Source organism: Coregonus clupeaformis, chromosome 15 (assembly GCF_020615455.1).
Source record: "Coregonus clupeaformis isolate EN_2021a chromosome 15, ASM2061545v1, whole genome shotgun sequence".
NCBI lineage: Eukaryota > Metazoa > Chordata > Actinopteri > Salmoniformes > Salmonidae > Coregonus > Coregonus clupeaformis.
In genome coordinates this window covers 5,789,442-5,813,235 of record NC_059206.1, presented here as the reverse complement: position 1 = coordinate 5,813,235, position 23,794 = coordinate 5,789,442, and the positions used below count along the sequence as shown (strand labels likewise).

The following is a 23,794-nucleotide window of genomic DNA, read 5'->3' as shown; positions in this document are numbered from 1 at the left end:
GTCCAATTGTCTATCAGCATCCCTTACCTTGAATGTGTCTTTTACTTGATTTAAATTTGTGTTTTTGGGTATGAGTGAACAGACAACCTGGTCGCACACCCATTTGCATGATATTATTGTGTTACAAATGGTCCTGTGGTGTTGAACTGTTGGAAAAGTGGTCATACAGTTCATACGTCTTGGCAGTCATACAGTATCATATGTCTTGTTGCATTAGCATTTGATACTAACGTTAGCTAGCAGGTTAGCTTAACATAGCTATCAGGTTAGGTTAACATAGCTTGCTGGTTAGCTTAACGTGGTTAGGGTTAGCTAACATGCTAAGTAGTTGCAAAACGCTAAAGTTGTGGTTAACTAAAGTTCCTAATTAGCTAAGATGCTAATGTTGTCCCCAACGCGATTCGAACATGCAACCTTTGTACTTTCGTTTCTGTCTTAAGTAACCAGACCATTTGTAACATATTATAGGTATTGGATGTAACCCAAAATAATCGTATTATCCTACGTCTAGTCGGAGCGACCAAGCTGTAATAGAATACTGTTCCAAAGTACATGTCCACCAATTCATGCTTACCTTGCAGGGTCGACAGGAACCTATTGCTGGAGCTCCTCCATACCTGTGCAGGATTGAGAACAAAGAGAGGGGCAGCACCTGCACTCCTGACAGTGCTGCATCACAAACTGGACCTCTCCTGCTCCTCTGCGATGGACCTGTTTGGGCAGGAGAAAGAGACTGTTTTGAGCCTCAGTTTTGGAGACTGTAGGGTCATCTCCGCAGCCATCCAGGAAGCTGATGGTGACACAGAGCTAATCCTACACGACTGCCATGTTGACGATGCAGGACTAGAGGAGCTGCTTCATGTTTTTCACAGGATTCATATGAGGTGAGATGCCTATCTTAAGAAAGCTTCCTTGTTTTAACATTTGTCTGACTACATATAATGTCCTCTCCTGAATCCAACATTTACTCCTGCAGTAAATAGCAAACGCACACAACCATTCTGTGATCTTGTGAGTGCTTTACATTTGAACATCCATTAGCCTAATTACCTTGTTCGACTTTGTTACACAACAGCTTTGGAAAACCTCTTCTGCTGCAACTCCTGCACTTGAGATTTGTGGAAGATGGAGACAGGTCAGTGAGGCTTGCTTCATTACTCTCCAGAACCCTGGAAAAGAAGATGGACCTCAGTCAGAGCCCTTTAGACGCAAGGGCCTGTTCAACACTTGCCTTGCTTCTAGAACACTCTGAAGGGCTTTCCGAGCTGGACCTTAGTGACTGCCACCTCACTGACACACACCTGGATGTGCTGCTCCCACATCTGCACAAAGTTCAAGTCCTGAAGTAAGAACAATATAATATGGAATGTCCATTGAACAGCAATAACTATTGCAGATTGCACTTTTAAGACAGTAAAACTGCACCATGTTCTCTCTTTCAGTCTTTGCAATAATGAAATCACTGACAAAGGTGCTGTGAAACTTAACCTATACATGATCGGCAATAGCTTTACAGAAACCGTATGGTGAGTAAAACGTTCTTGCTTGTTGTTCTAACATAGCAGCGTTAGCTAGATAGTTAACAACTATAAAAAAAAGTTGGATAGCTAGCCTGCTAACGTAACTGTTAGCTAGCTAGCTAACAGCATTATAGCTAGGTAGCATAGAAACCGCAACAACCAAACTCCAAATGGCTCTGGAGGTAGGCATAGTCATAGACATGCTAAAAAACACAACGGTTCAGTACCCAGGTGGATTTTTTTTTAGTTCGGCTGTTGAGGTTTCTGTCTGAACATTCCCAGAGTGGCCCGACGCTCCTCCATAGCTGATGCTAAGTGATAATTTACGCTTTCAGGTTATGCTGTTTGTTTAAGGATTGCTTTTGAAACCTCTGAAAATGTCCAGAGAAAGCAAATATGCAATTTGTTGACACTACAACATAGTAGACTTATTTATTTATTAACCTTTATTTAAATAGGGAGTCACATTGAGATAAAACTATTTTACAAGAAAGCCCTGTATACGTTTACAAATAAAACTCAATACATAAATAAAATACAACAGCCCTACATATATATTACAAATAGAACACACTATAATAAAACACAATACACAAGATTAAACATACAGTGGGGAGAACAAGTATTTGATACACTGCCGATTTTGCAGGTTTTCCTACTTACAAAGCATGTAGAGGTCTGTAATTTTTTCATAGGTACACTTCAACTGTGAGAGACGGAATCTAAAACGAAAATCACATTGTATGATTTTTAAGTAATTCATTTGCATTTTATTGCATGACATAAGTATTTGATCACCTACCAACCAGTAAGAATTACGGCTCTCACAGACCTGTTAGTTTTTCTTTAAGAAGCCCTCCTGTTCTCCACTCATTACCTGTATTAACTGCACCTGTTTGAACTCGTTACCTGTATAAAAGACACCTGTCCACACACTCAATCAAACAGACTCCAACCTCTCCACAATGGCCAAGACCAGAGAGCTGTGTAAGGACATCAGGGATAAAATTGTAGACCTGCACAAGGCTGGGATGGGCTACAGGACAATAGGCAAGCAGTTTGGTGAGAAGGCAACAACTGTTGGCGCAATTATTAGAAAATGGAAGAAGTTCAAGATGACGGTCAATCACCCTCGGTCTGGGGCTCCATGCAAGATCTCACGTCGTGGGGCATCAATGATCATGAGGAAGGTGAGGGATCAGCCCAGAACTACACGGCAGGACCTGGTCAATGACCTGAAGAGAGCTGGGACCACAGTCTCAAAGAAAACCATTAGTAACACACTACGCCGTCATGGATTAAAATCCTGCAGTGCACGCAAGGTCCCCCTGCTCAAGCCAGCGCATGTCCAGGCCCGTCTGAAGTTTGCCAATGACCATCTGGATGATCCAGAGGAGGAATGGGAGAAGGTTATGTGGTCTGATGAGACAAAAATAGAGCTTTTTGGTCTAAACTCCACTCGCCATGTTTGGAGGAAGAAGAAGGATGAGTACAACCCCAAGAACACCATCCCAACCGTGAAGCATGGAAGTGGAAACATCATTCTTTGGGGATGCTTTTCTGCAAAGGGGACAGGACGACTGCACCGTATTGAGGGGAGGATGGATGGGGCCATGTATCGCGAGATCTTGGCCAACAACCTCCTTCCCTCAGTAAGAGCATTGAAGATGGGTCGTGGCTGGGTCTTCCAGCATGACAACGACCCGAAACACACAGCCAGGGCAACTAAGGAGTGGCTCTGTAAGAAGCATCTCAAGGTCCTGGAGTGGCCTAGCCAGTCTCCAGACCTGAACCCAATAGAAAATATTTGGAGGGAGCTGAAAGTCCGTATTGCCCAGCGACAGCCCCGAAACCTGAAGGATCTGGAGAAGGTCTGTATGGAGGAGTGGGCCAAAATCCCTGCTGCAGTGTGTGCAAACCTGGTCAAGACCTACAGGAAACGTATGATCTCTGTAATTGCAAACAAAGGTTTCTGTACCAAATATTAAGTTCTGCTTTTCTGATGTATTAAATACTTACGTCATGCAATAAAATGCAAATTAATTACTTAAAAATCATACAATGTGATTTTCTGGATTTTAGTTTTAGATTCCGTCTCTCACAGTTGAAGTGTACCTATGAAAAAAATTACAGACCTCTACATGCTTTGTAAGTAGGAAAACCTGCAAAATCGGCAGTGTATCAAATACTTGTTCTCCCCACTGTATTTAACAAAAGCAATCGCATTTTGTAACATAAAAGTCGCCAATCAATAATTTAAAATGCCTAAAAGGCACCAGAATATCTAATTGCAAGGAGTTCTGTGTATTGTTCCACACATAAGGGGCAGATTTTCCTAATTCTGTGGAGACCAAAGGCATCTCCAGAGTTATCCATCCCTGAGAACGGGTTTGGTTATTTGTACGTCTAAAATTAATCAGTGAAGTAATGTACAGAGGAATTTTCTCCAAGATGGCTTTGTAAATAAATGAGAGTGCAGCTCTCTTCTTACAGACAGAGAGGTCCATCCCACATGTTTGTAGTGTTGCAGTGATAAAACGTATTGCTGAATGGAATACTGAGTCCAACGGTTTCAAAACAGAGGCTGCCGCGTGCATATAAATAATGTCACCATAGTCTATTACAGGGAGAAGCTGTTTGAACAATCTTCCTTCTATTTTCAGAACTGAGGCAGGATTTATTTCTATATAAAAAAAACTCATAGATCTCAGCTTCTTTGTCAAGTTTTCAATGTGTGTTTCAAATGACAACTTGTCATCAAGCCAGATACCCAAGTACTTATAGTGAGAAACTTGCTCAATTTGGGCTCCATTTGGAGTGCAAATATGCACATCCTTAGGGTCAACATTAGGAGACCTAGAGAACAGCATAAACTTGGTTTTATTTGCATTTAACACTAATTTAAGATCTATAAGTATTTTTGGATTGAGTCAATCATGTTGAAGGTCACGAATGGCCTGCTGCACTGAAGAGGCACAGGAATAAATAACTGTGTCATCTGCGTAGAGATGTATTTCCAATGTCATTTATACACAACGTGAACAACAATGGCCCCAAAATCGAACCCTGGGGTACCCCTTTAAGCACTTCAAGAAATTCATATTTAACCCTGTCTATCATAATAGCCGGGGTTCTGTCACTAAGATAATTCTGAAACCACAAACAGGCATCAGTGCCAAGGCGTAACACAGACAACTTACTCAATAAGATAGAATGATCAACTCTATCAAAAGCTTTTGACAAATCTATAAATAGGGCAGCACAATTCGTTTTAGCATCCAAAGCATTGACAATATAATTTACAACTGATGTGGTTGCAGTAATCGTACTGTGCCCAGGTCTAAACCCTGATTTTGATGTACATTCAAAATACAGTTCACAGATTTAAAAAAGAACGAAGTTGCACATTCACCAAGGATTCAAGAATATTAGCTAGACAAGAAAGCCTTGATATGGGCCGATAGTTGTCAAGATCACAACAATCACCTCCCTTATGTAGTGGCAGCACATAAGTTGATTTCCACACTTTAGGAATATTTCCTGATAACAATGTTAAATTAAAGATGTGGGTTATTGAGCTAACAATGAGGGACTCTGCACACTTGAGCAGACCTGGATCCAAATGGTCGGCCCCTCTAGATTTTTTAATGTCTAATGCCAACAACACATCAAGGACTTAATTGTCTGTGAATTGCTGAAAGGAAAAACCCTGACCGACATTTTCAAATGTATTCAGTAAAATTCCCCCATCAACATCCAGTACATTGTCACAGTGAGTAGGTTTTTGAATTCTGTCAATAAAATGTTGATTTAATTAATTATATCAATGATATCAGTAATAGGGCCAGACTACATTCATTTGTAAGAGCAGAGGAAGTACAACCCTTTAATGATTTCACGGTTTTCCAGAATTTATATGGATTTCCAGTACAGTCAGCTAGTGTTAATATAATAATCAGATTTCGCTTTTCGAACAAGTTTTACACATGGATTTCTCAATTCTCGTAAGGATTGCCAGTCCCGGCCGGAGTCAGTACTTCTAGCCATGGCCCAGGCAGCATCTCTATTGCGTATGAACTCAGATAATTCAGGTGTGAACCAAGGGTTCGATCTATTCTTAACTCTCTGTTTTTTAAATGGGGCATGCTTATCTGCAATGTTGTTAAAAACAGTAATAAAGTGATTTAGAGCCAATTCAGAATGGATACACATTCACAAATGCAAGTGAATAAAAAATTATTTGCAGCTCTGTTTTTCTCTGTTTGCAGCGGGTCATTTCATAGGAAATGATCAGAGGGGAATGGTCAGAGGGGAATGGTCAGAGGCAATCTCATATTGTAACATCATCAAAAGTTTGACAATAAAGGCGCTAACATTGCGTCCATTCTAAAAGTTGGTTGAATTCTGTAAATCTATGGCTCTGCCTGCCTCCAACTGTCACAATGTAGAATCATTCTTCTCCACAGGCTCTCCAACAACATGATCACTGAGTTTGACATCTTAATGGAAGACAACCGCTACAAACTGTGCCCTGCTCACGTGGAGCCTGGGTGGCACGATCAGCGCATTTCTTCCCTGGGATCTACCTCTGGGACAAATGAGACCTCTAAAGTATTTGCAACAGTAGAGTTATTGATTTAAATTGAACAGCACAAACTGGGTTTTCACAAAATGATTTTGGTGTGAAATAGTCCATATGACATGTTTCTCAATTATTGCCCATGATGTGATTGCATATGGGTATATGTTGTGAAATTGTTAGATATTGCTTGTTAGATATTACTGCACTGTCGGAGCTAGAAGCACAAGCATTTCGCTACACCCGCAATAACATCTGCTAAACACGTGTATGTGACCAATAAAATCGGATTTGATATGAATAACATTTTACAATGGATTTTTCACTTAGACATGTGTTTGCGTATACTAACCTCACTGTTGTCTTCCACTTTTATAGACAAAAACCCTCATTGAAGAATTTGACCCTGACAAAACAATTACAGACAAGAAGATTACCTACAGGTAACTACTTTGGGTTTAATGATCAATTACAGTTGTGTTTTTTAGGCTGAGCGTACTCATGTTTTATTCCCAATCATAGCCCAAACACAGCCTAAAGTTTCCTCCTTATCTCTTTCTGTGATTCTCTGTAATGCTGAAGCAAGCCTATGGTCGGGATCAAATGTATTGCAGGTAGTGGGTTTCCAGATAGTGCATTTGAAATTGTCTGTCTGTGTACTGGATAACTTCTTAGTCAGGTTTGCCGTCAGAACTGAATTAATCACGCCACGAGACTGGCAGTTTCTAAATCAAGTGTTAACTCCCATGCAAATCAAACACACCTCTGAAAGAACTATCTGGAAACCCACTCTTTGCAATTGCTTGAATACAAGCCTATGTTTCACCTTTTTACAGTCTCTTTCATGTCATAATAATCAATGGCCGGTGTCTGGGAGCTAGAATTGGATTCATGTATATTCTTCCAATGCAGATACAATTTTTTTTTAATGAGAGCAAGCTGCAATACAATAAAGAAAACTTAGCAAACGAGGCATTTGTGGCAATTAAGTGCATGGAGGCCGCCATCTTAAGGCACGTCCCTCATTGGTTACCCTTAGACTTACCCCACCTCTATTTTACACTCCCTCCATTTCATGGTGCTCCCCAGGGTCCAGTGTGGGTCTCGTGGCAGGTTCCAGTGTAGAGCTACAGGGCTGGTTTTTGGGATGAGGGGGCCAGGAATCGTGGAGTACAGTGTGGTCCACTGGGACAGGGGTATCCTTGCTAACACCAGCTATGAGCCTGCAGGCCCCTTGTTTCAACTAAGGAGTCCAGAGGGACATATGTACCAACTACATCTACCTCACTGCGAGGTTAATGGTGAGTGAATTGTTGTTGTGGCTCCACCAACCTGCACTGAAACACCACACATTACTATGAGAAATTGGTTTCATGCATTTCATCTCTCTCACCCCCCCCCCTTACCCCTCACCCCTCCAAGTGTCCGCAGCTGAGAACCTTCTTGTGGCCCATATATGCAGAAATAACAGGGAGTTCTTAATACCCAAGGTGACACACTCACACGTGATTGTAAGCATTAGTGGGCTCTCACATTATGGAAAAGCCCGTAAAAAACAATCCAACAGCAACCGTATCCAAGGACAGGTGCTACTGTTCCTTGAGCCTGAAGCAACTCCAGAAGAGAAAAGGCTCTGGGTGTTCCTGCTGCCCCGAGACATGCCGCCAGACGAGGTACATCGAAGTCCCTTCAATGAACTTCTCCTTTTAAAAATATTTTGTCAACTTCTGAATGACTGGTTAGTTACCTGGGCCCGGTTTCCCAAAATTATCTGAATAAAGGGAAATGTAAAAAATCTCCAGCATCAACCCCAACATCAACATATGAGTAAAATGGCACGTTTCTATGTTTTGTAGTAAAAAAGGAAGAGGAAGATAAGTGTTTCCAATGAAATCATCAATCAATTAGTAGGCAACGCCTACTCACAATTGGTCAACATCACACGATGCACACTGATGCATAAAAACTGTTTTGCAAATATATATCTTACTTAACCAACAATGCAGATTTTTTTTTTTTTTACGGCTTGTAAGTAAGCATTTCACGGTAAGGTTGTTCACCTGTTGTATTCGGCATGTGACAAATAAAAATGTGTCATTGGAAACACTTATCTTCCTCAATCTTTTTTACTACAAAACAAAGAAACAAACATTTTTCACATATGTTGAGGTGGTGCTGGAGATGAAGTTTCCCTTTAAGGCTAAATTCATTGTAAGAACCTTCGTAGCAGCATTGTTAAATCTCTGAGCTGTTTCCCAAAATCATTGTTACTAAAGTTGCACTTGAAAACACTTGTTATTTACCGACTGCCTCAGACCACTGGTAGAACAGCTAAGTGCTAAGTGCGTCGTTAGATGCTACACTAGTCAGAAAATTCTATAGGATTCCAATCAAAATAATCATATAAGAATCCAATAGAAAATCCTATCAGATTTTGGAACCTATACTATATGATTTTATTTTCTATTGGAGTCTATTGGAACCAATAGGACTGGTTCTAAAATCTGATAGGATTTTTCTATTGGATTCTTGTATTGGAATCCTATAGGATCCTAGAAGATAGAATCCCCATAGGAGTCCAATAGGACTGGTTCCAAAATCGGATTTTTCTATTGGTCATACTGCAAATGAATGAACTTGCAGCCTTGAATCACTCCCATATTGTGGTGGTGTGTTGAAGTTGAGAACCTCAGGGAATTATTACTGGTGTGAATAGGCAAAGATATGGAGTTTGTGCTCTGGTTAAGGCCTTCCCACACTGTACGTTGGATTCAGTATTTACGATTATTACATGTCACACTGTGCTATGTGACTAGGGCTGTTACGGGTGACCGTATTACCACCACACCGGCAGTCACGAGTCATGAAGGCAGTCAAATTCCACATGACCGTTTAGTCACAGTAATTAGGCTTCTCCAAGCTCTGATGCTGCCGATGGTCATTAGTAGCCTACCAAACTTGCTAACTGCCTGGTACTCAGCACTCTTGTCTCTCTAATCACTCTGACATCAATGCAAATGTAATCGAAAATCTAATCAAACACTTCATGAGTGCCAATGAGCTCATGTTGCACAACATTTCTATAGGTTATGCAATTGTATGAGAGAACAGTTTTGATGGCCTCTTAAAAAGAGGGGGATCCAATCAGCTTTCTATTGGCTAGGCCTACTATATTTATTTATCAACTTTCCTAATATTAAGCACATTGCTTCACTTTACAACAGGAGTATAGCCTACCTGGCTGGCATGAAAATGAACCATGATAAAAGCATCCTCCATTCGTTATTTAAGTGCATAGTCCTCCATTCGCTATTTAAGTGCATAGATGACATGTATTTTTTCCCCCCCATGCCCCTGTTCCGAGACAGGTGCATGATAATGGTCCATTCTAAATCAAAACTAATATTATATTATTTAGTATATGTAAAGACAACATTACATTAAGAATAGTCTGATGGGTGACAATATTAGCCTATCACTTGTGAATGATGTATTATCACTTGTGCATTAAGGCCAGAAACTGCGCATACCTTTTTTTGCGACTTATTCCAAATCATAGTCAAATCAAATGTTATTTGCCACATGCGCCGAATACAACAGGTGTAGACCTTACAGTGAAACGCTTACAAGCTCTTAACCAACAATGCAGTTAAGAAAAAAAGTTAAGTAAAAGTAGATAAGTAAAAATGTTGTACAAAAATTTAAGAGCAGCAGTAAAATAAAATAACAGTAGGGAGGCTATATACAGGGGGGTACCGGTGCAGAGTCGATGTGCGGGGGCACCGGTTAGTCAAGATAATATGTACATGTGGGTAGAGTTAAAGTGACTATGCATAGATAATAAACAGAGTAGCAGCAGCGTAAAAGACAATGCAAATAGTCCGGGTAGCCATGATTAGCTGTTCAGGAAACTTATGGTTTGGGGGTAGAAGCTGTTAAGAAGCCTTTTGGACCTAGACTTGGCGCTCCGGTACCGCTTGCCGTGCAGTAGCAGAGAGAACAGTCTATGACTAGGGTGGCTGGAGTCTATGACAATTTTTAGGGCCTTCCTCTGACATCGCCTGGTATAGAGGTCCTGGATGGCAGGAAGCTTGGACCCAGTGATGTACTGGGCCGTACGCACTACCCTCTGTAGTGCCTTGCTGTCGGAGGCCGAGCCTTCTGTAGTTGCCATACCAGGCGGTGATGCAACCAGTCAGGATGCTCTCGATGGTGCAGCTGTAGAACTTTTTGAGGATCTGAAGACCCATGCCAAATCTTTTCAGTCTCCTGAGGGGGAATAGGCTTTGTCGTGCCCTCTTCACAACTGTCTTGGTGTGTTTGGACCATGATAGTTTGTTGATGTGGACACCAAGGAACTTGAAGCTCTCAACCTGTTCCACTACAGCCCCGTCGATGAGAATGGGGGCGTGCTCAGTCCTCTTTTTTTTTTTTTTTTTTACTGTAGTCCACAATCATCTCCTTTGTCTTGATCACGTTGAGGGAGAGGTTGTTATCCTGGCACCACACGGCCAGGTCTCTGACCTCCTTCCTATAGGCTGTCTCATCGTTGTCGGTGATCAGGCCTACCACTGTTGTTTTGTCAGCAAACTTAATGATGGTGTTGGAGTCGTGCCTGGCCATGCAGTCATGGGTGAACCGGGAGTACAGGAGGGGATTGAGCATGCACCCCTGAGGGGCCCCCGTGTTGAGGATCAGCGTGGCAGATGTGTTGTTACCTACCCTTACCACCTGGGGGCGGCCCATCAGGAAGTCCAGGATCCAGTTGCAGAGGGAGGTGTTTAGTCCAAGGGTCCTTAGCTTAGTGATGAGCTTTGAGGGCACTATGGTGTTGAACGCTGAGCTGTAGTCAATGAATAGCATTCTCACGTAGGTGTTCCTCTTGTCCAGGTGGGAAAGGGCAGTATGGAGTGCAATAGAGATTGCATCATCTGTGGATCTGTTGGGGCGGTATGCAAATTGGAGTGGGTCTAGGGTTTCTGGGATAATGGTGTTGATGTGAGCCATGACCAGCCTTTCAAAGCACTTCATGGCTACAGACGTGAGTGCTACGGGTCGGTAGTCATTTAGGCAGGTTATCCTAGTGTTCTTGGGCACAGGGAGTATGGTGGTCTGCTTGAAACATGTTGGTATTAGTCAGGGACATGTTGAAAATGTCAGTGAAGACACTTGCCAATTGGTCAGCGCATGCTCGGAGTACGCGTCCTGGTAATCCATCTGGCCCTGCGGCCTTGTGAATGTTGACCTGCTTAAAAGTCTTACTCACATCAGCTACGGAGAGTGTGATCACATAGTCATCCGGAACAGCTGATGCTCTCATGCATGCTTCAGTGTTGCTTGCCTCGAAGTGAGCATAGAAGTGATTTAGCTCATCTGGTAGGGCTCGTGTCACTGGGCAGCTCGCGGCTATGCTTCCCTTTGTAGTCTGTAATAGTTTGCAAGCCCTGCCACATCCGACGAGCATCGGAGCCGGTGTAGTACGATTCAATCTTAGTCCTGTGTTGACTCTTTGCCTGTTTGATGGTTCGTCAGAGGACATAGCGGGATTTCTTATAAGCATCTGGGTTAGAGTCCCGCTCCTTGAAAGCAGCAGCTCTACCCTTTAGCTCAGTACGGATGTTGCCTGTAATCCATGGCTTCTGGTTGGGGTATGTACGTACGGTCACTGTGGGGACGACGTCATCGATGCACGTATTGATGAAGCCAGTGACTGATGTGGTGTACTCCTCAATGCCATCGGAAGAATCCCGGAACATATTCCAGTCTGTGCTAGCAAAACAGTCCTGTAGCTCATCTGACCACTTCCTTATTAACCGAGTCACTGGTGCTTTCTGCTTTAGTTTTTGCTTATAAGCAGGAATCAGGAGGATATAATTATGGTCAGATTTGCAAAATGGAGGGCGAGGGAGAGCTTTGTACGCGTCTCTGTGTGTGGAGTAAAGGTGGTCTATTTTCCTCTGGTTGCACATTTAACATGCTGGTAGAAATTAGGGAGAATGGATTTAAGTTTCTCTGCATTAAAGTCCCCCGCCACTAGGAGCGCTGCCTCTGGATGAGCGTTGTCCTGTTTGCTTATAGCCTTATACAGCTCATTGAGTGCAGTCTTAGTGCCAGCACTGGTTTGTGGTGGTAAGTAGACAGCTACGAAAAATATAGATGAAAACTCTCTTGGTAAATAGTGTGGTCTACAGCTTATCATGAGATACTCTACCTCAGGTGCGCAAAACCTTGCGACTTCCTTAATATAAAATGTTGTGCACCAGCTGTTGTTTACAAATATACACAGACCGCCACCCCTTGTCTTACCGGAGTCAGCCGTTCTATCCTGCCGATGTAGCGTATATCCCGCCAGCTATATGTTATCCATGTGGTCGTTCAGCCACGACTCTGTGAAACATAAGATATTACCGTTGGTAGGATATCCGCAATCGTAGGTCATCTATTTTGTTTTCCAATGATTGTACGTTAGCTAATAGGACTGATGGTAGAGGCAGATTACTCGCTCGCCGTCGGATCCTTACAAGGCACCCCGACCTACGTCCACGATATCTCTGTCTCTTACTCATGCGAATGTAGGGGATTTGGGCCTTGTCTGCTGTCTGTAGAATATCCTTTGCATCCGACTCGTTGAAGAAAAAATCTTCATTCAATACGAGGTGAGTAATCGCTGTCCTGATATCCAGAAGCTGATATCCAGAAGATCAAGAGGAACGATCCGTGGGTGAAGTAGGCATGCTACTTGGACACAAGTCGGGGCTTGATCAACCCGTGCTGGGTCGCCTGGGCGAGGGTGTAAGATGTTGAAACACCCGATGACCTCAGGTTACGTCACTGATGAGGTGTCCAATTGCATTGCAAGATGTATTTTTCAAATGTTATTCATTTGTAACTCCACTTAAAGTTAGTCAGCGATGCACAAAGTAAACTGCAATATCGGGCCGATTTTTCACAAAAACTAAGAATGTGAATCGCGAGGCTTCTCTGCTGTTCTGGTCCTGCAGATATCGGGTGCGTTCCTCTGCTCATGCGTTGCTGACTCATGCCAGATCTTACGCCTGGATAGGTATTTTACGTATCAACTAACCACATCATATGTTATAGCTATCTGCTGCCCAATGGCACAGTCGATGACATGAAACGCAACCATTGGTTGATGCATGCAACATCTGAGCAGGGAAACACAACCATCATGTTGCAGCAGTGGTGCACATGGGCAGATATTTTTTGCTAATTCAAAGTCTTGCATCACCCTCATCTACAGAATCTGCAGTTCATCTTTCTGCTCGTTGCAACGTCATATCGCTCAGTCTGTTTAAATTGTAACATAGGGACAACAACAAAAAAGCCTTGTGAATCCCAAACCAGCCCCTTGCCCCTACCAACTCGCTCGGAGTTCCCTTCATTGTCACGTGTTGCTGACAAAACTCAGAGGGTGACTTCCAGAGTGGAAAGGGGATCAAATAAAGGGTCTAATTAGCCCATGCCACCCTTAATAATTGTCACTCCTTCAGCATTCGGACACTTGTGCATATGACAGAGGCGTGTGTGAACGTGCAAATGGAGGGGTGAGGGGGAAGATGAAGGGACTGTTTTGGGATTCAGCATTCCTAAACCCTCTTTCATCTGTCTGTTTGAGTCATAAAATATTTTTCTCATAGGTGGAAAATCAGCACAAAGAGTTCACATTTATTAAGACCAGCTCATCCTGTATGCTGACACTCACAGCAAAATATAGTGTGACTTCTGACCTCAAACAGGGCTTTTCTGTCCAACCCAAAGTAAGTGGAACAGCAAACCAGAGACATCTTGCTAATGTAACGTTATTCTGCCTTTCATTAGGACTAACCATACCATTCATCCATCTCTCTCTCATTTTTTTCTCTTTCACATGTTCCTTCACTTACTCTTTCAGAAATACACTTTGCACATTGCACATTGCCCATACCAACACGCCACCTTTGAGGTCTTCTTGAACTGTGGTGTCACAGAACTCAAGATGAACATTTGGGAGACAACAAAGCTAAAGACGCGGAAACGCTGGACTCGCAGAGTGATTCTCAACACACCACGGGGTAACTGTTTCCCTCTGACCAACCAGTCAGACAGGATATTTGCTTTATCATAATTTTAAACCTGTACCGCTATCCTACGTTACTTTCAATCTGATAACCATCTTCTCAGAATGTAGGCTACTGATGTTATCTCATCTGTCTGCTGCATTAAATAAATTCCTGGCCACACAGCTCTCACCATGTCTCCTCCTGTACTTTCAGCAGATAATGCTGCTCAGGTGAAAAGATTCACTGAGCAGCAGTGGATAAAGAATCTGTGTGAAATACTGGGTGATCTGTCAAAGGATGAAAGGAAGAGGCTTAAGTCAATGATGAGGAATAAGGAGCAAAAGCCAATCACCAAGAGTGCTCTGGAGGGACGAAAAAGTCCGGAGGAGCTTGCAGAGCTGATGGTGGAGACCTGGGGGATGCATGGCTCCATCAAGGCCACCCGTGAGTTCATGGAGAGACTGCCACGCAGGGATGATCGAGTGACATCCTTGCTGCAGCCATTCTTGTAGCAATTTGGCTACGGGTGGGGTGGGAGATGATGGAAGTGTGGTGGCTACCCGCAAAAAACTATGGGAGTATGCTTTTACAAGGTTAAAAAAAAATCTGGGAAAAAAAAATCCATTGAAATTGATATAATGAATAGAAAGTTGAGAGAATATAACTACACTGTACTTGTCTTTAATGTTGTCTTTAATTTTTGTAAACTTGAAGAAAAAAAACGTTTAGTTGAACAAAAGTTAATGATATTTTGTATATTTATATATATTGTAACTTTTTTCAATCACTGAAATATATGTACAATATGACCAATGCCAACTTTGTAGTTCAACAATATTTTATGTATATATACGTTTAACTTTTTTTTTTTACCACTTAAATAATATGTACAGTATGACCAATGACAACGTTTTAGTTTAACAATATTTTGTAATGAGATTTTAGATATATTTATAAACTTTTTTTCAACCACCAAAATAATGTAATATGACCAATTACTTGTTCTACCTGTTTGAATCGTAGCGTTGTCTCATCCGCACATTCTGATAAAACCATTTATCTAATCAGTGGCCAATCATTTCTCTACCCTTTCACTGTCATAACGGTACAAATCATTGCTGCAAATCCTAATACTAGTATGCATGATTTTTGTTATCCTCATTTATTTATTTAATATGAACCAATTGCTTACTCTGCTGTGCGTGACGTTTTTTAAAATTAAATGTGATTTTTCTATGCAATAAGGATTAGGGTACACATTGAGCAATAGCCTACAATATTGGTAGGCCTAAACCTAATATTTTGTTGATTAGATACATTCTTTAGATTCTATAAATTGCATTATTGAACTCTTTCATATAGTAACCTACAGTGAACAGACTAGCAGTAACCGAACAGTTCTCGCTTTTTAACATCCGGGTCACGATTGCAGTTTGCGGAAGTGAAACGAACGCAGAAACACGTCAGAAATGGTGAAAGAAATTTGCCAGAGCTACTAGACATTTTGTGATAACCTGTATAGCGCTACTATTTATTTTATATCCACAAGCCTATTTAATTGTCCACGGACTAGCTGATAAAATGTCGTTAGGGAAGCTTCAGAGACCAAGTGAAAGCCAGAAGAGTTGCACGAACTTGTTAGCTAGATACTAACGTTAGCTTGCTATAATCGCCCAAACATGTCTGAACAGTATGGTAGTTACGGACAGCTAGCTATCACACTATCGTCTTTTTCATGTGTTGTGCATGGTTCATCTTATCACCCGGCCAGATTCTGAAAGGAAACGTAACTACCTTGCTCGACTATCCAGCCAGGCTGACCAAGAATGCTGTTCTAGTAATAGCTAGCCTAAAGAGCCCCACATTGGAAGTGTCATAATACCCATAAAACCTATCGGTCAAACTGGGAAATCGTTCAAAATGTTCCACCATACATTTTTCCCATAGGGGATTTTAGAAACACTTAAGGGCTGTGTTTCATCTAGGCTTACCCCCGCGTGACGTTTTGATAACCATGTAAATCACGCTCGGAAAAGGTGACATCAATATATTCGGCTCTATTTACTCAGATTTGAAAATGATAATTAGCATCAAAGTAGACATCATGCAAGACTACTAATCCCTGCAAGCTCCTGCATGTCATCTCTAGCGGGCACCTTTGCTAACAGGTATATTTAAAGAAAATTCTCCAAATTTATTCATTACTACATTTAGCTAACATTAGATAGTTAATCATGAGATTCTTACGTTTGCCTCAGTTCGGCAGTCTCGTCCAGATCATGGCATTTGTAGTTCATTATGATATCAGCTAATTTGCGTTTCATTTGTTAGGGGTAAATACAGGCGAATATATTGAGAAAAGTCACCTTGTCTGAGAGAGATTTACACGGTTATCAAAACGTCACGCCAGGGTAAGCCTACACGAAACACAGCCCTTATTTTAAGTGTTTCTAAAATCCCCTACAGGACAAATGAATGGCGGAAAAATGATTGGAACCATTTCCCTGTTTGACCGCTAGGTTTTATGGGTATTATGACGCAAAATCTGGTACTCTATTAATATCTCAAAAATAGCTTTATAGGCTATTTTCTCTGTTTAACCTCACACTCATACATTGTCTTCATTTCTTGCAGGCAACCGGGGCGGATCGAGCAGTTGGCATGAGCCTGGTTGGCTTCAGCCTTCTATTGTTTACATACTACACAGTATGGGTCATCATACTGGTAGGTCACAGGAGGTTGGTGGCACCTTAATTGGGGAGCACATGCTCGTGGTAATGGCTGGAGTGGAATGGTATTAAATACATCCAACACATTGGGGATTGATACCATGCCATTCCAGATATTATTATGAGCTGTGCTCCCCTCAGCAGTCTCCTGTGTGGTAAGTATAGCTTAGCTACAGATTGTTACACCAGATAATGTGATGTAACCAAAGATTTTGGTATCCATTATTGGGAGTTACAGGATAGGTACTATTTGGTGTAGCACAGACAATATTCAACCAAGCTTGGCGATACTGTCTTGGTCCTCCTGTTTCTACGAATCGAGGACGAAGACAGTATCGCTAAGGTTGGTCGAAGATTCTCTGTCCTACACCAAACAGTACCTATCCTGTAACTCCCAGTAATGGATGCCAAAAATATTTGGTTAAATCGCATTATCTGGTATAACAATCTGTAGCTAGGTATAGCCTAGAACTGCTATTTTGGTCCAAAATTGGTTTGTGCTGTCTTGCCAACGGGTAAAACCATTTCAATTCAATCACATTTTGACAGCACGCCTTTTGATTCGAAAAATATTTGCCCATTGTAGAAGTTCTCAAAGTTAGTTTTCGGGCCTGAATGTCCAAAAATTCGAGAAATAAAGTCGCTCAAAGTTGACCCATTTTGCATACACCACCATACCACGAGACATACATGTCTTCCTCACTGGAAAAGATAAACAGTTGAGATTGATATAATTTAAAAGCCTACAAACAGGGTTATTCAACTATTTTATATATTTATTTTTTTAAAGTATTTTTTTATAGACATTATCTAAACAATTATCTAAAAATGCATAAACTCAGATTTTTTTCATGTTCACATTTGTTGTAGCTTAGAACCTATTTTACATTATCTAAGGTTTTTGTGTTGCGCACGCCGTCAGTTGAGACACAAAATGCTATTGAAAACAGGATGAGTGTCATGTTTTGGCTGATAAATGTACTAAAATGTGAATACAATTGAAGTTTCAACTTTCAAATGGTACCACAAAGATGATTGGAGGTCCACACATCCGAGAATGTTGACTTGAATGGGAATATCTGTTGTTCTAAATTATCCTGTCAATCCTCCATAGGAAACCTATTGAAATCATAGAATTATAGATAATAGAATAGACATGACCATTTAAAGTTGCTACACATAGGATTTTTTGTTGTTGTAATATCTGGTGCTAATAGTGGAATGATAGTGTTTCACAGTATTACTTACCCGCCAATGTTGTGACTGACTGTGATATTCGCCTATTGACTTCTCCCGCCAGACCGTCATCTGTTGACAAACTGGGAAATCTGTTCTGATTTTGTGGCTGTGCTATATAGTGGAAATTGCTAATTTCCTGGTTGCTAAAATTCTACACTGTTCGCTCAATTTGAGTTTTTGTGAGAAAACAAGCACTGACTAGTGTAGGGAATCATTGTACCATCTAAATCGCTGTGAAATATATTTTCAATAACAAAAAATATAGATTTTACAGCTGTGGTCTAAGGCACTGCATCGCAGTGCTAGCTGTGCCACTAGAGATCCTGGTTCGAATCCAGGCTCTGTCGTAGCCGGCCGCAACCGGGAGACCAATGGGGCGGCGCACAATTGGCCCAGCGTCGTCTAGGGTAGGGGAGGGAATGGCCGGCAGGGAGGTAGCTCAGTTGTTAGAGCATGGCGTTTGCAACGCCAGGGTTGTGGGTTCGATTCCCACGGGGGGCCAGTATAAAAAAATATATATATATATAATAATAATAATATATATATGCACTAACTGTAAGTCGCTCTGGATAAGAGCGTCTGCTAAATGCCGTAAATGTAAATGTAAAAAAAAAAAAATGTGCAACACATTTTTAATTGGTCGCAAGGGTACCGGTGAAAGAGTTGACCTGTTCGCGTTAGTTTTTGGTTCACATTTGATTTATTTTTTATTTTTATCACAGTAATGTACAATTGAACAAAAATAAACCAACGTTCTGAAGAGAACAATGGCACGGGAATGCCCCTGTCTGTGTGTGTGTATACGTTGTTTAGCCTTTAGTGATGCTTAACGTTCTTTGGGTGATGGAAAGGCAATTAAAAGGTAACTACAAAGTAACCTATGGCTACTATTCCTAATAATCATGATTATTTGTATCAATCCAGTGGCCATTTTGTTTTGAAAACTCCATCACAAGTGCGCTACAGACATAGGCGGCCTGTTCATAAGCTAAGCTTCCCCTAAAGTACATTTAATTCAATTGCCAAAATTATATAGCCAAATTAGCCTACAGAAATACATTAAATCATTGAAAATAAGCATGATTTGGCCACAGAGGATCATTAGCTTCTTTTAAAAAAATAAGCTGTGGATTGTTTTAAATCTCATTGCCTACAGTCGGAAGGGCCTGCAATTTGTTGAGTTGCGGCTGTCAGTGAAAAGTAGAGGCCCAGCCAGCCATATCGCAATATTTCATCAGTTTGGAAAGCAAATGGCTATTGCTGTAAACAGAATACAATGAAAATACTCTAATCTGTCTTTTATAGTTATGAAAACTCTCAACTTAATTGTTTGAACAGTATAGCCTATCTTATTAGCACCAGTGGAGAGCATCGTCCTTCTCCCCGGTGAGTGTACATATTCACTCTTTATTGTTGTTGGCTCAATGCCACTTGAAAATGTGTTGATGGACAATAATTTCCTCCTCCAGGTTAGATGGACGTCATAGTGTAGGCTGTTTGTCGCCCCTTCTCGTAGGCCTATTATATGGATCAGACAACGTCGTTTTTATTGATCTGTTTGTCAGTGTCAGCAGAGTAGGCTACCCTGTCATTTTTTTCAGATCAAAAAAGATTCTGCTAATGTCTCCAGTCATTTTAAAGTGTAGTAGAATTGCATGAAATGTGTTTAGAAATGGCCAAGAAACAATTCCGTTATAGCCTAGGTCTACTCTACGTTACTGCGCACTCAGCCATGCATTACACAGTATTTTTTGCGAAGTGATTGAGTTATATTATTAGCCTAAATTATGACTATCTAATCTACTCAGCACATTAGGAATAGTAAGCTATTTTACATAAGTCTGCAAATGCGATGATGCATGGAATGTTTTATTATAAAGGTGCATTTTTATGGTGAATATTTGCTTCCCCATACTTGAAACTCACGCACCGCCTATGGCTACAGAAACACCGCTAGTCAAACACAACAGTCTGGCTGATGCGCACCTGAAATAAAGGGTAACTACACAAAAAAAAATAAAAAAATGCTTTTTCACAGACCTCAAAAATAATAAATAAAATAAATAATAATATGCCATTTAGCAGACGCTTTTATCCAAAGCGACTTACAGTCATGCGTGCATACATTTTTGTGTATGGGTGGTCCCGGGGATCGTACCCACTACCTTGGCGTTACAAGCGCCGTGCTCTACCAGCTGAGCTACAGAGGACACACATAATTCCCTGATGTGGTTTTTAAGCATTGTTGTGGACTTAGAACATCCAATGTTGTTGTTTTTCTATTAAAAGGGTGTGATTTTGAGAGCGAAAACCTGAAAAACTGGGGGAAATCACAGTCCTTATCCCTGCTTTTTTTTGTTTTGCAGTGGAATTGTTTTGGTATCGTGTCGTTTTTCCAAATTCTGCCCTCTAGAGGATTTAGCAGACACATGGCACTTTATTTTAAGTCTCTTTTCTTTGCTGTTACAGTAAATATATCCAAATCAATGTAAGGACAATTTAAAATATTGCTAGTCATTATTAGCCTGGTTCTGTATGGAATGCAGACACATCATGGGACACAGGGCAGGCATTATCGATTTTCTTTTTTAAAAATAAAAATATTTGTTCGACCAAATCATGTGCTGGTGCTACCAACTTTTGAGAAGGTTGGTAGCACCTGTGCCACCCGTGGAAAAAGTTAGTGTAGCACCCTGGATGCTGTTTAAAAAGTGATTTAATTCAAATGGATTTACCCCAACGCCTGCCAATGAGTTGGCAAGACAGCACAAACAATTCTGGGACCATGCTATAGATCTGCAAGTTAAACTCGTTGCCAGGAATCCAATAGAAGATGATTTATTTTTTGTGTCCACTAACTCATGTGGGATATTGTACCTTTTCAAGCCCTTCGTGGACAGCGATCATGTGGTCCACCAGTATTTCCTTCCACGGGAGTACTCTGTCATTCTACCTGGGATCGCAGCATTGATACTGCTGCTCTGTGTAGGTGAGTTCTAGAATGCTACATTGGATGGGTTCTAATCTAGTGTTTTGCTCCCTTCCCTGTTCCCTACCCTCAGCCTGTACATCTGAAAGGACTGGATAGACATAGGATATAAGGCATTCTGCTTGTTCACAAGGACCTCCCTGAGCTAGGTGCAGCTGAGATTACTATCTGGTGGTCTACAAATCACAGAACATCCTAACTGGGCATGAACAGATCTATATGCGATACACCCAAATTGGTGAATATGTGTGGCACCTACAGTAGTGGCCAAATATATTGGTAGCCTTGCACCTTTCTTAAATAATTTCCCATTTCTTCTAAAATAAGTTGAACTTGGAAAAAAATAATTGTCTCCACACGTTGTTATTGGATTGTCACATGGCAGAACAATTTTTTGTGGGGGAAACTTAAGTTTACAATGTTTAATTAAGAAAATGTAAACAAATGGCATGGACAACATTTTTGGCACCCAGGAGCTAATATTTGGTTAAACATCCTTTTGCGAAGATAACAACAACAACAAAAAACGGTTTTTGAAGGGATCCAGATCTGGACTCATCGCTGGCCACTCCAGAACATTTTTTAATGCTTTATTTGGTCATCGGTAAACATAGCGCTGATGTATTGCCAAAGAGCTCTAATTTTGTTTCATTGGTCTACAGAACATTTTCCCAGGATTTAGGCATGTTTAGATGGGGTTTTGCAAAGTTCAATGGGGCTTTCTTATCTCTTTCAGCAGTGGAGTCTTCCTATGTTTACCAATGACCAAATTAAGCGTTCAAAGAAAAGAACACCCTCCCTACAATCAAATATGGGGGAGGTTCGCTAATGCTTTGAATGCTTTGCTTTGATGCCACTAGTACTGGGGGCATTAAACGTGTGTAAGACATAATGAAATCAGCACATTATCAAGGTGTTTTGGAGTGCATTGTTCAACCCATTGTCCAAAAACTGGGTCTCTGTTGAAGGTTGTGGGTCTTCCAGCAGGACAACAACCCAAACACAAATCAAAAAGCCCTCAGGAATGGTTCAAGAATAAACACTGGACTGTCCTGGAGTGGGCAGCAACGAGTCCAGATCTGAATCCCATCGAAAACCTATAATTTTTTATATGCCATTTGTTTAAATGTTCTTAATAAACATCCCCCCCCCAAAAAAAAAAACATTGGTTCTGCAATGTTGACAATACAACAAATGTGTGGAGACCAAACTTTTTTTCCAATTTCAATGTATTTTAGAAGAAATGGGGAATTAATTAAAAGTGCAAGGGTGCCAATATAAGTGCAAGGGTGCCACCACTGTAGTTCAGTCTGGCCTTGGTGAGAACTTATTATTCTCCTTTTAAAGAGAGTAACCTCAGACATTCTCTCTCCTCTCCTCAGGTACCTTCATTGGAGTGGTCACCTGGAAGAACCGCAGGCCTAAGGTGGACTAAGAGGGATGGTGTCACAGAGACACTATTAGTTATACAACAGTAGCTTCACTAGAACCTCCCTGGTTCCAGCTTCTTTCCAACATTCCATCGGGAGAAACCAAAAATAAAGTCTTGACTGCTTCTCTTTGACAGCTGATGAAAACATCTAATGACTGAAAGACATAAGACAAGACGAAGAGCTGCTGCCACCACATTCTATCCCTTCTCCTTATTCAGACCCACAACCTTGCTGTTGGCAACACATGGCAGGGATTGACGTTAAAGTCTGAAAGGCACTTGCCCATCGGGCAAGTCAGAAGTATTTTTGGGATTGCCATAAGATTATGATAATTTCCCTGAAAATGTAAATTAGTTATTTACACACACAAGCGCCATATATTGCCTGCCTTTCACCTACACATAGGGAAGGAATCAGAAAGATCAGTACTGGAATTATTTGTATTTTGGTTGTTATCAATAAAAACATTCTCAGAGCAGGCTCAACTTGCCCGACTGCCATAAATGCCATAAATTGTCTGTCTTTTGCGTAAACAATGGGAACGAACCAGAAAGATCAGCTTTAGGCTACTGGAATTCTTTGCAGTTTGATTGTTTTCTATATGTATTTATTTTTTATCACTTGCCCAATGGGGCAAACTCAGAGCAGGCCGAATTTGTGAGACTGCTCAGTTCACTTGCCCCAGGCAATAGGGCAGCCCTTAATGTCAATCCCTGCATGGCTGCAGATGCTATATTTGTCCGTAAGGGGCATTGTCACTTTGCCAGGGATGAAATCAATGCGTTGGTATTCACTTTCACTGTATGTGGTCAGCCCTAGATAAAACCTGGCTTCATAATGTTTCACTGTGGCATCCCTTTTCACCACATTTTGGATGTCTTTTCAGGCACTGTTTTAAGACTTCAAGATTTATTTTGAGTTCTTATGTTGCTAAGAATGACCAATATCAATTGTTTAATTAGTAACTAGTCTACTCAGACTGAAAGGGCCCAATTGATATCCAAGCATGTTTATTATGTCCACACAAGCACTTGGTATTGTAAATACTCAGTGTGGCAAATTAGGGAATCTGTCATGCTTTGAAATACCATTAAATGCTTGGCTAGTTCAAGTACAAGAAAACTCAGCATCTGATATGATAGCCCATTTTCTAAAGTCTGTTGAGCAAAACAAGATCTACAAATGTGGATGGTGTATAGGCTAAAGGTCCTTTGTGTTCACGAAATAAAAAAAATATATTGATAA

At 41.1% G+C, this 23,794-nt stretch overlaps 2 protein-coding genes across 5 annotated transcripts in view; both read left to right on the top strand.

Annotated features, from left to right (window-relative positions):
* The window catches only part of LOC121582075, a 21,651-nt gene extending 6,388 nt beyond the window's left edge, over positions 1 to 15,263 (top strand). The window contains exons 10-19 of one of the 2 annotated variants that reach the window (XM_041897614.2): positions 582 to 884; positions 1,076 to 1,345; positions 1,443 to 1,526; positions 5,987 to 6,131; positions 6,478 to 6,542; positions 7,189 to 7,400; positions 7,522 to 7,772; positions 13,758 to 13,877; positions 14,012 to 14,171; positions 14,373 to 15,263. In XM_041897614.2, coding sequence (XP_041753548.1) covers positions 582 to 884; positions 1,076 to 1,345; positions 1,443 to 1,526; positions 5,987 to 6,131; positions 6,478 to 6,542; positions 7,189 to 7,400; positions 7,522 to 7,772; positions 13,758 to 13,877; positions 14,012 to 14,171; positions 14,373 to 14,671 — 1,909 coding nt within the window. In that variant the 3' untranslated portion in view covers positions 14,672 to 15,263. Of the gene's footprint in view, positions 1 to 581; positions 885 to 1,075; positions 1,346 to 1,442; positions 1,527 to 5,986; positions 6,132 to 6,477; positions 6,543 to 7,188; positions 7,401 to 7,521; positions 7,773 to 13,757; positions 13,878 to 14,011; positions 14,172 to 14,372 lie in introns of those variants that run through there. The other variant, XM_041897615.2, reaches the window with a different exon arrangement.
* LOC121582076 (dolichol phosphate-mannose biosynthesis regulatory protein) lies at positions 14,492 to 23,794 on the top strand. 3 transcript variants are annotated; one of them, XM_041897617.2, is made up of 4 exons: positions 14,492 to 14,603; positions 16,794 to 16,883; positions 21,014 to 21,116; positions 22,499 to 23,794. In XM_041897617.2, exons 1-4 carry the CDS (start codon positions 14,583 to 14,585, stop codon positions 22,549 to 22,551), a joined length of 267 nt encoding a protein of 88 aa, XP_041753551.1. In that variant the 5' UTR covers positions 14,492 to 14,582; the 3' UTR covers positions 22,552 to 23,794. The 3 variants fall into 3 exon arrangements, with proteins under 3 accessions (XP_041753551.1, XP_041753552.1, XP_041753550.1); XM_041897618.1 differs by lacking the exon at positions 14,492 to 14,603 and adding an exon at positions 15,581 to 15,631; XM_041897616.2 differs by lacking the exon at positions 14,492 to 14,603 and adding an exon at positions 15,642 to 15,945.

Excerpts from the sequence above, each read along its gene's own strand:
- LOC121582076 (XM_041897616.2), top strand. The coding sequence starts at position 15,895 with ATGTGTTGTGCATGGTTCATCTTATCACCCGGCCAGATTCTGAAAGGA. Across the intron at positions 16,884-21,013 it reads CAGTATGGGTCATCATACTG|CCCTTCGTGGACAGCGATCA; the intron begins GTAGGTCACAGG and ends TACCTTTTCAAG. Across the intron at positions 21,117-22,498 it reads GATACTGCTGCTCTGTGTAG|GTACCTTCATTGGAGTGGTC; the intron begins GTGAGTTCTAGA and ends TCCTCTCCTCAG.